Genomic DNA, 11,574 nt, shown 5'->3' with positions numbered 1-11,574 from the left:
GCAGATTGCCCCCTCAGTGCCCCGCAGGATGGAGTCTCCCACAACAAACACCTTTCGCTTTGACTTGGGGAGAGCGGGGGCAGTAGCTGCGGTTGAGCCTGGGTTGCCTGCGGGAGCTGGCAACTGAGCAGGCTCTGCTGGGGCTGCAAGAGGTGCGAACTTGTTGCTAAACTCCGGCGAGGGAGGGGCCTTGGTGCGGCGGGCCTTTGGGCCCTTGACCACCTTGGTCCATGCCCCTGACTGGATCTTTCAGGGGGAGGGTCATTGTTTAAAAATATATGCTTGCAATCCAGTAGAGATAGTAAGATAGTAGCTACTAATATTTGTGACCCATTTCTTTTTGGGGACTTAAGGCAGGATTAGGAGATGCAAGTCTAAGAGTTTTTATTATTTCAGGCCAGAATGAATTTATGAACTGTGCTGGTTTCCCAGTGGAGCTTGCAACTCTTGTGAGTCTTTAATGTATACAGTGCTGGCAGATCTCTAACCACAGCAAATCATTGCTGTTTCTATCTCTGAATCATTCATGTAGCAAACTCCCATGAGCTGATCAGATTTGCAGATTTCATGATACAAGTACCTGGGTCACATGCAGTTTATATCTGGCTGAGTTTGTAATTCTAGGCAAAATGTAGTTGTTACAAGTTGCATTTAGGGGTTATGAGTTTAATAGCCAGGTTCATGAAAGAGAGAAACATTTTCTAAGTTAGAAAGTAAACAAATTAAATTAATTTACTTAAAACTTTAACCTTTAAAACTTTAATGAAACCCCAAAGACCAAAGTCTCAAATGCTTAAAATAAATTGTAGCTTTTGAAGCTCCCATGCAATATGGTCTCAGGTACAGGCTTTGAAGAGTACAGTGACCTTTACAAGATTCAGCAAGCATAGAACTTATGCTCAGTACTGGTCCATGCTACCCAGACAAACTGAATGCTTCTTCCTAACCTTTCCTTCCCCCAAAATCCAAATGATAGCCAGCAAAGCAACAGGGATGTCTGCTGGAGAAGAAAAAGAGTAAAGACTTTGAGCATTTCCTCTGAAATCCCTTTCTAGGTATCTTCTGGGTAAATTGGGAGCCTCTGTTTTTGTCCAGAATAGACGATGAGATTTTTTTTCCCCCCAAACTGTTCAATTTTGTTCACCAGATTTCTGCTTTTAATTTAGTTGGGTTTTTTTCATAAGTCATATGAGTACAACATTTGAGAGTTTTCTGAAGTTATATCCTTGCTTTCATAGAAAATAAATTATAACTTACACTGGTACAGGTAGCAAAAAAAGAAGGCAACATTGTGAAGGAAACACTCTGCTTTCTGATATTGCATTTCCTAAGACTGATTTTTCAGTTGCATGTTTTTTTTAAAGAGAGGAGGATAGAAAAATGGAGAAAGGTACTTGACAGAGGTCATGAATATGTATCGATATTAAACAAGAATATGATTTAGTCTGTAAAAACTAAATATTTAAACAGAACTGTTAATTCATTTTCTTTTATCTGCTCCTTTATGCCTTCTTTCTTTTATCTGTTCCTCGATCTAGTTGGGGATGGTCCTGCTTTGAGCATAGAGTTGGACTAGATGGCCTTCTGAGGTCCCTTCCAGCCCTCATTTTGTGTGATTCTATGATACCTGCCCATCACCATTGTAAATATGAATTTGATTACATCATCCTGTCCCCCGCCTTTTTTTTTTAATTATCACATAAGCAAGAAACCTAGTAAATTCTGCAAATTTAATTCCCTCTGCAACATGGTATATCCAAGATTTTTGTGAATGGAATATTTAAGTATGCCCTCTATATTTGTACTGTATTCAGTAAAATGAATGTTAAGGTCATAATGGGGTGGAGTCTGGCCCATATATGAAAGTTAAATGTGAGAAATATGGGTGGATGGCATAGTATTGGATCTCTTTTTCTCAAATTGTTACATGGACGATAGTGGTTAGGGTTTCTTTTTAAATAACCACAAAAAAGCTATATTAATCCTGCATTATATTAGGTAATGCACCTGTACATAAGAAGAGAACAGTAGTGGCCTGGAACAGGTAATAAGACATTAAATAGACAAGATATACAATGGGAGAAATAAAGTGTATGAATCCATTCACAGGTGTGCAGCTGAGGTACAAGGGAAAGTACGTAACTTCTGTGGCAGAGCTGGTAACTGAATCTGGATGTCCTAAGTCCAGTCAAGTGACTTAACTACTAACCCGTACAACTTCTCTCTGTATTTGTGCATGGTCTACATTCAGTGGTAGTAGTGCAGGAGGTAATCATTATCCAAAAAGATGAAAGCAGTCTGAATTCATAGCAGATTATTAAAACTTTACTTCAAAATATAGGCCACCCACTTAAATTGGAAAAGAATATAGGGAAGAGCATGGTGGGAAGGGGTAGGTAGCCACTTTGAATTGTGTGCCTTTGCCCCAATCCCTAGTTCACTGGCACGTTAGCATCTGAAAACCAGGCTGGTATGGAGTCACCAAGAGGTTCCCTCACCCACACCTGTGGATCTGGGCGGGAGAGGCATGATAGTTGTTTATCTGAGCCAAGTCTCTTGCTTTCTCTTTACACAGCACAAGTTTCTATGTTTAGTTTATATAGTGATCAGGAATGGATCTCTTTGGTCCCTTCATGCTGCCTATGCTCCTTTGCCAATCAAAATGCCTGCCAATCACAGCCCCACCTCCCCAACTCCTTCATGAACTTTTGGAAACTCCTTCATGAACTTTCCCCCATGAGAAACCTTCCCTTCTGTGGACATTAGGAGTAACTGCTGGGTTCACTCTACCTTGGCTCAAGGCAACTGTAATGCTATGGCTCTGTAATATTTCCATCCTAAAAATCTGTAGCAGCTTGCAGCAGCATGTACATAGCAGTTGTCTTTCAAAGCATCTGGGTTTTCTGCTTTCCTTGTGAAGGAGTTAATTAGAAAGCCTCATCTCATTTTCTTGGGGGTGTATTGCTAGCTAGATTTGCAAAAGAGGCACTACATTGAGCATACCTTGAAGTAAAAAGAAAAATGTTTAATTACAGTCACCATTTGTCAGGAGTGTTCCCTCCTACTCACTTTCCACTTTTCTATGGAGTTCTGGCCTTACAGGACTGCTGGCTGTAGTGCAGCAAACTGAGACAGTTGAACCACACTACATCAGTGGAGGCCTCTACCTACCACGCACAAAGATGGCTACAGGCCCGTATGTTTTTCTATGGGAGTGCAGCTGGGTTGCTTTTAGACCAGGTGATTGCTCCCTGCTGTCATAAGCATTGAAACTTGGAAATCATGTCCCATCATCTAGGCTGGAGGGAGAGGCACCCCCCTGAGTTATAGTTAAGAAAGCATACTGTCTAAAGTGCACACACAAGTCGGATTTTGACTTTGCTTAGATAAAAATAAAAGATGGGGAAAACAAAGCCAAACACCTGCACACCTTGTTAGATTTGTAAGACAGAGATTTGAAGGTTTACAGGTCAGTTGCACGTAGTTTTTAGTTGAATGTGCAAGTTTTTTGGGAACTATCCTCCCTGGACATGAAACGGTACAAATGCGAAAACTTTAAAAAGCAGGCCAGACTCCAGCCTACAACAGCTTTCTGTCTGTAAAGGAGCTTAGAGGGAAAGATTCTGTTTGTACAATGGGGGCAGTGAGAGCAGATGCACATTAAAAACAAGTTGCTGCTCGTTTTGACTGTAATGCTTAATGTTAGTACATTTTAACTACATCTTTTTCCATAGCCACCCCAAATTAATTCAAGCCAATGACCAAAAGCTAATCTAAAAGCTGCTGCTTTGGATCAGGCCCATAGTTTATAAACTTAATCTGATTTGAAATAAATGATTTGAGAAGGATTAATATTTTTTCAATGTCTGGAGACCTGGACATAATACACGGAGCTTTTTAAATTGGTAATAGTATTATTTTTACCTTTTCATAGCTTCAGTTTGGCTGGAGAATTATTTTTCTGATGCAGGTCTTCCATGGTTACTACGTAGTAGGTTGCTTTAAAAAAGCGTTGTGTTGGCAGTGTTTGAATCTAGAGAAAAGAACAACATTGCAAAATGCACAATTTTCTTGCAACTGCAGTTTTTCAGTATTATTTGATGTTAATCTTATGTTTAGTATAAGAGAGATGCAAAGTAGAGAGATTACACATCTGTTAGCTAGAGCAGAATACAAATCAGAAGACTTGATTCTATAACACAAATTATTATGTGATTTTTGAACTACTTTCTGTACTTATTTTTTTCCTAGCCATGAAAAAAATGATCAACTTTTTAAAGCTGTTTTTAGACCTTTTGATGAAGTGCAGTAAAACAGATGCATATAATAATTGTCTACATCTTTAATGTCTACTATTGCTTTCTCTGGGATTGCATATTACATTCAAGTTGGTGCTTATGGTGGTTTGATAAATGCAGGGAAGGACTTCTGGGAGTAGTAGGCCAATTTGTTTTCAGCTTTCTGGGATATAGATCAAGGTAAATGTTAAATCTCAACCTTATCCAAAGTATTAATATTGAAATGAAAATTAACCTAAAATCACTTCATACAGAAGAAACTGTTAGATGTATTGTAGGAGGGCACTGAAAAACTTTACTAGACTCTTCATCTTGTGACTAAAAGGGTCTGCGTACAATCATAATTTAATAAAGGTAAAACATCAGTATAAAACATGTGATCATATAGGCCAACAATCAAATAAATGCCTCCTTGATTTTCCTGAAAATTAAAACACATTTGCTTTCCTATGTTTTAAAGGGGTGGCAAAGTCCCCATGTATAACATCAGCACCTCTTTCACTCCTTAGATAATGTAGATTCAATACCTGTGAATTTTTAATCTGGTTACATGGTAAAGTATAGAAGGGAAAGTCATGTACAGCCTGCCCACTGCAGTTGTGCAAAGCCTGACAGCCATTATAATGTGAAGTGGTATACTGATTAACTGAACTTGTATCAAAATCTAAGCATGCTTTTTCTTTTTATATTAGCTAGATAGAATTTCTAGAGCAGACAATACAATGCTATTGTCTAACCTAGAGATTTCTCATGTCATGGACTAGGGACAGACATTCAGAAAGCCTGAGCCTGAATTGATTCAATCTTTGCAGGTTAGTCTAACCTACAAAGCTTAAACTGATTTGGAGGTGGATAGAAATCCCCTTTTCATTCCAGAAATGTAGGCACATGCCTGTACTGGCTCAGGCTACAAGCTGTGGGGTGCTAGAGCAGCCCTCCCTTCCCTTGTACAGTACTGAGCTGAGGAGGGGGCATGGCCAGGCCTGGCAGGAAGCTCTGACTAGCCCAGCAAAGAATTGATAACAGTGTTTATCACCCTTAACGTGGGGTTTATCATCCCGTTAGGAAAACAGTGGAGGGACATTACCAGCTGTTGATTCTGCCTATCACAGCATGGACCAGAGCCAGCATGTGATCTGCTAGCTAATACACAGACACCTCTCAGCAAAGCAGAGAGGGGAGGGGGGAATTCCTGCTTGGGACGGTGATGAGGGGGAGGGGAGGGAGCACCCTGCAAGTCTCTGCTGGAGCTGCAGCCAGGGAGCAGAGGGGAGAAGCCCTTTTGTGGAGCAGAGATCCCAGCCCAGAGAGCATGCCAGGATGCTGGAGGCGTCTGATTTAACTTAAACCAGCAAGGGGGCTGGGACAGACATTGCCTAAACCAGTTTGCCCCCAAATTAGTTAAATCTGATACTACATTTAACCACGTTTATCTCAAACCAGTTTCAGCCATTTTCAAACTGGTTTATGTGCATTGAACATCTGTTCTGTTACAGGTTTAAATTAGTTTCTGATGATCACTTAATCTGGTTTATGTGTAATGTTTGTCCCTAGCTGCAGTGACTAATAAATTCAAAGGCAAAGTTGCAATAAAGATAGCAACAGCATTATCAGTGCACCAAAACAGTTGCTAGTAATGTTAATTCTGACATCTTTCTTCAGCATAAAGAAATGTTTTCTAAGACTATATAGTTCTTGGCAAAAGAGAAATCTTTGATCTGTTGTGGGGAACAGTTTCTGATCATTTCATTTCTCTCACTGGCATGCATCAGGGTTAGCTCTTGTGTTTTTCATTTTTTTCCAGGCCTTCTGGGGAAAAGAGAAATTGCAGAGAAACCATTATACCTCGATTATTTCAAAGTAGATGAAAAATAATTGCTCTTGTTCTATCTCTGTACAATCCGTGGAATGTAGTTATCTAAAAGAAAGCCGAATTATGACCCTTCTTCTTTTTCATACATAGCTTTTACATTTACCTGCGACTTCCTTTTCTCTTGCTCTGTCCTCTTGGCAAGAAAGCAAACATTCTTTCTACTGTTAACCTTGTTCTTCCCAGAAGTCTGAATTTAAGAACCGTTCTCAAGAGCAAGCTATTAGGCAAAGCATACATGTAAAACTGAAGTAAGAGCTGAACCCTAGCAATATGCAGTGTGTCTGGTATCAGACCATTGTCAGCTCCAAGAGTGCTGTGGTGTGCACAAAATGACTAGAACAGTATTACATAGAATATGGTGTTGAGGGGCTGTGAAGCTGCTCTGGTTCAGCTGGCACATGCTGTAAATCAATGTCTGGTAATGATGGTACTGCTGTTATTTCAGGAAAGACTTGAGCTGCTCTTGGTATTGGGGGGCATGTCACTAAATTCTAGTCCAGAATAACAGGAGACCAAAGGATCTGTAAATCAAATGGTCTCTGAAGGCTTGTTTTCAAAAGTCCTACTGAATAGTTTGTCATATCTTTTTCTGCGTCTTCAGGCACGCAAACAAATGGCCTGGACTTTCAGAAGCAGCCTGTGCCCGTTGGAGGGGCAATCTCGACAGCCCAGGCCCAGGCCTTCCTCGGACACCTTCATCAGGTAAGATTGTCGCCTACTAACGTGGAGGAGATTTGGGGAGGAGACAGATGGAAAATGGACTTGCTTGTCTTTTCTTCATCATTGCCATGATTGTATCAATGAATAAAAAGGAGAGTCTGAGGGGGTTTGAGTCATTCAGCCCAAGCACAATATATGATTTTTTTTTTTTCTCCTTTCTAATTGTGGGGGGCAGTCACCTCATTGTACTGATCTGTAGCCCACATATTCAATATTTTGGCTACTCCTGGAAAACAGATGCTGTCACAGGGTGCCAGCACATAATTAAAATACTGTCTGAATTTAATAGTTCTTTCAATATTCTTGGTAGGAAGTGAGAAGTAAATACTCTAGATGCTTGTGATATGAAGGAAATTTTTTCCAAGGAAGATGTGAACAGTAAACCCCAATGGTCTATTCTTTATCCTAAAGACAAGGCCAGGTTTGGTCTCCTTTTAAAGAATTATACTTAGCAGCTGCCTCAACATGGCCCTGAAATTTCTCACTATCTGGGTAAGAAGGGATGAGTGGTAGAGAGAGCAGTGATGGTTTCCAGAGACATAGCTGCCATGGTCTGTGTAATGGGCAGCAGGGTTGGCAAGGGCTAGGCCACCTGGAATAGCAATGGCTGCCATTCTTGCACTTCTAAGTTGGCCCTTGGGGCTTGGGGCCTGATCACCCTGTGCCTTGTTCCACTGCTGGTGGCTCCCAATCCTGATGCAACTTCCTACATGCCAACTAAAAACATGAAATGATGACATTAGGCAACCATACCTATCTCTATACATTGTGGGAATGACTTTTTGTTTTAGAGAGATTTATTTCTTGGGGATGTTCTGCCGTAGGATAGTCAGGCTTCTCCTTGCCTCCTCTCTACTGCTGATATACTTAGAGAATCAAAGCTGAACTTCAGATGCAGACTGAAGGGAAATGGGGCATCCCTGGGTGAAGGCAAGTAGGAGGGGGACTGCTTTGTGTCTGTCTGATCACACTTGAGGTATGAAAACAAATGTCCTAATTTCTTTCTCTTCCTTGGCACCAAGTTTAAACTTAAAAATACTGTTGCTAATTGGCTGACCCTGAGTGTTCAAGGTCTGAGGTTACACAGTTATTGTGATATAATTGAGGTACTAAGGCTTTTATACTTACTTTTTAAGAGCCTAGAGGTGCCATTTTATTGTACTGAGCATTTGACATTTTTAGTCACGTAATTATAAATTTCCAGTGGATGAGGTTTACATAGAAACGTGGAGTGACACTGAGCATGCTGAACTAATATGCTGCTTTAGAACACCTTTATCACACCCCTAGGCATGTTTGTGGCAATATGACTGTCTTCATGGTGGACACACAGCTAGAAGAGCTCTGAAAGACTTTGCATTTTCAACCAAGTTTGTTCTAGTATGCATTATGATGTGGTTTTACACTAGATGGTAGTTATGATCAGTACAATATTTTTATCCCTTTGCCCTGCAAACTATTTAAAAAGTTGCTAGGACCTTAATTTCCTATCTGATGAACGTTGCTGTACCTCTTGAATCTCTACCTTCAAGAAGTTTCTAAGCCTCATGGTTCCTGTGCTGGTGGCCATCGTTAGACTTGCTCTCACAGTAGATGAGCTGTTGTTCTATTCCAGTATGGCAGTTCTTAGTGATAAACACCAAAATCAGTCTCAGTAAAAACTGAGGCGCCATTCCGAAACAACGTAATGTAATATTCTAATCAGAAAATGTGTCTGGTAGGGAAGGAGGGCCCAGTATTGGGTTTAAAGGTCTTTTCAGGTGTGTAGTGCCTGCATGCAATGCCTATATCTGTAAGGTCACCCTTTAATAATTATTCCTGAGCTGTATTCTAGGACATCCATTTTTCATTTTGACAGTGAACTATTCTCCTTAATTAATATAAAAATCTCAGAACACAAATTCTGGCAAACTCAATTCAGTTTCAGCAGTATGTGAAAAAGAGGAGCTTTTTTGAGGATGTTGTCTTGGTGGTAAAAAACCTTGTCGAATCTTACCCAGAAAGGTAAGAAGTATTTCAAAACACAGCTATGAAGTTAGAGCTTCCACTTGGTGAAATAAGTTATTCAATTCCTGTGCTTGGCTTTGAGAAAAAACCTCCAACCCCTGTAGGGCAAGGGGAAAGCAAGCATAGTTATAGATATGTTGGGGCTCCCTTAAGTAATGCATCTCCACATGAGGGTGTATATTCCTTTTCATAAAGGAATAGCATGCCACATTTGATGATTTGTTTTTCTTGTCCTCTTGTGTTTCCTGGTTCCCAGTAAAGTAGTAATGTGTGTCTGTGTATATGTATATAGCTTGGGGGGAATATATTAGCATTTCCCCCCCAAGCATGGGCAGTGATGGAACACCTACAAGCTATAGCCCTGACCTTTGAAAGAATAGGCAATTACATAAGTCTGCCACTATAGTAACAATGATGCCAATGATGGTAGCACGAAGAGGTTTGTTGAAGCTAGCTACAGCATGTGCATATATATATATTAATAACAGAAGAGAAGCTCCTGTTTTGTGGCATTTTTCTCTCTAATGCTCCTTAAGAATCCCAAATTCTGCCATACTGCTTTTCAATTTCAGTAGTTTCTTTGCAACACTTTTGAATCAGGTTATCAATCAAAAAAATTCAGTTTGAATTTATTAGTACGCTTGAGTCGATACAGCCTAACTAAAGGTACAGTCTCCTTTTGTATGCAGTTCCCTCTTGCAGTGACTGAAGATGGTTGAGAGTGCTTGAATGAATTGATGTATGGGGACAGTATTCATGCTTTGTGAGGTGTGTTTTCCCCCCACCCTTCCTGATGTGTGTAGTTCCCATTGTATTGCACAAGGAAGGTGGTGAATGCTGTGTGTTTTGAGGTAGCACCTGGGCTGTCATTAAGAAGATGGGGAATCGAATTTTGTTTTGTCTTGTTTTGGTTTCTGTTTGTTTAAACCTAAGAAACTGGCTCATGGAAATGTTGATAGAGGTACCACCCACCCAAAAGTGTTCCACTTCTGATCAATTTCAGGTTAACACCCACAGATCCTAGACCAGTGATTCTCACTCTTCTTAGACTCAAGGCAACCCACAGAAAATGCCAGCTCATAGCTTTCACTAATTTTTTGACTATGGGAAAATGATTCCACAATTCTTCTGTTCCAAAGCACTCAAAGCCCACAAAAGGTCAGAGTACTTTTGCCTCTGTGAATTTCTATTTAAAATCTCTGGATCTATCCTTTGAATTGTGAGATATTTGCATAACTCCCTAGAAAGGATCTCATGGCACCCCAGGATCCCACATCACCCTGGTTAAGGATCACTGTCCTAGACCAACAGAATGTCTTCAGCGAGAGGTGGACAGATAACACTGTGCAAGGTCCATATGGACTTGTCTCTAATCATTCTGAGCACTACCCCTGCATCAAGTTACTGCAGAATGCTTGAGGGGATTGGTGTTTTATCTTTCAGATCTTTATATAACCATTACTTTACTTCACCTCCATTCTTTGCACTGTGTTGTAGGTCCAGCTCGCTGGAACAAGTTTACAGGCTGCTGCTCAGTCCTTAAATGTACAGGTAAGGACTGCTTCCTCCTCCTTCCATCTTCCGCCCAAACAAGTGTCTTTTCCATCAAAAGGAGCGTTCAGGCCATGATCTCTCATATTCTAATTACATGGTTGTGTCCATAAAGGTGAAGGGTGGTAGTAGCTCCAGAGCAGAGAGAGGTGCTAGTCAGCAGTCAGCAATGGGAGTTGTGTAGTATACTGGTGCTAATAATTGTATCAAATTAGTGGGCGATTGTTACAAGTCTCATGTTCAGTACAGAACTCTCTAATCTGACACGTTCTTCCATTTTTGGCCTGCTTTTTAAATGTGGATTACTTTACAAGATGTCTTTTTATTTGTGGAAGCTGAACACAGGATTATTAAGGTAGCACTGATTGCTAATGAGGCTGGTGTGGATCACTTGCATACCTGACAGAATCAAATCAATTATGCTCAGTAGTTTGAAAATAGGCTGGGTTACTTGTTGTTCATTGATCTCTATGGTATAGCAAAGTATTCAAACTTTTTATGATAATTTTCAGAGTATTTAAATCAAAGGGACACTTCCTTTCAATACAGTATTAAGGGGGTAGCGAGATTAGTTTTACTGAAAACTGGTTTCATTATTACTAGGTACTAAAGAACTTGGACAGTGCATTTTATGAAACCTAGCAGAATGTAGGCCCAGTTAGACATGATAACAATTTGGAAAAAAGGGGAGATATACTGACCTTCCTTTCTAAGAGAAAGGAGGCAGAAAATTGCCTTGGTTGCCATGGTAAACTTCCATCCCTAAGAGAGATGTTGGCAAACAGGCTGTATCTCTAGCTCCGAATGTTTACAGTCCTGCGCTGTAATTATCTCTCAATGACTGGCAGAATTAATCAGAGCCTTTATGTTAATTAGCCTGCTCTGCAGTCCCCAAAACAGGTGGTGGAAAATATGCAAATCTATGCAGAATTTTAATGCTCTGCATAACCAGTTTTAATTACCATAAAACCCTCTCTTTCCTTTTCATGCACTCTCCTGCATTTCCTCCCTCATGTCTGCAGTATTTTCTTCTCTGTTTAAAAAGAAATAAAAACTGTTTTAAGTAAAATCATGCTTCACTACATAAATGCTATATTTCCATTATTTAAACACAGTATATCCATT

General features: G+C 40.2%; 1 protein-coding gene across 2 annotated transcripts in view; it reads left to right on the top strand.

Annotated features, from left to right (window-relative positions):
- POU2F1 (POU class 2 homeobox 1) overlaps positions 1 to 11,574 on the top strand; it is a 65,803-nt gene that overhangs the window by 4,589 nt on the left and 49,640 nt on the right. For both annotated transcript variants that reach the window (XM_019528684.1, XM_019528683.1), the window contains exons 2-3: positions 6,773 to 6,873; positions 10,396 to 10,449. In XM_019528684.1, the coding sequence (XP_019384229.1) occupies positions 6,773 to 6,873; positions 10,396 to 10,449 (155 nt within the window). The remainder of the gene's footprint in view (positions 1 to 6,772; positions 6,874 to 10,395; positions 10,450 to 11,574) is intronic.

Source organism: Crocodylus porosus, unplaced genomic scaffold, assembly GCF_001723895.1.
Source record: "Crocodylus porosus isolate Cpor-Errol unplaced genomic scaffold, CroPor_comp1, whole genome shotgun sequence".
NCBI classification, from domain to species: Eukaryota; Metazoa; Chordata; order Crocodylia; family Crocodylidae; genus Crocodylus; species Crocodylus porosus.
The sequence above is the reverse complement of the archived record's forward strand: the minus strand, read 5'-3'. Positions and strand labels throughout refer to the sequence as shown.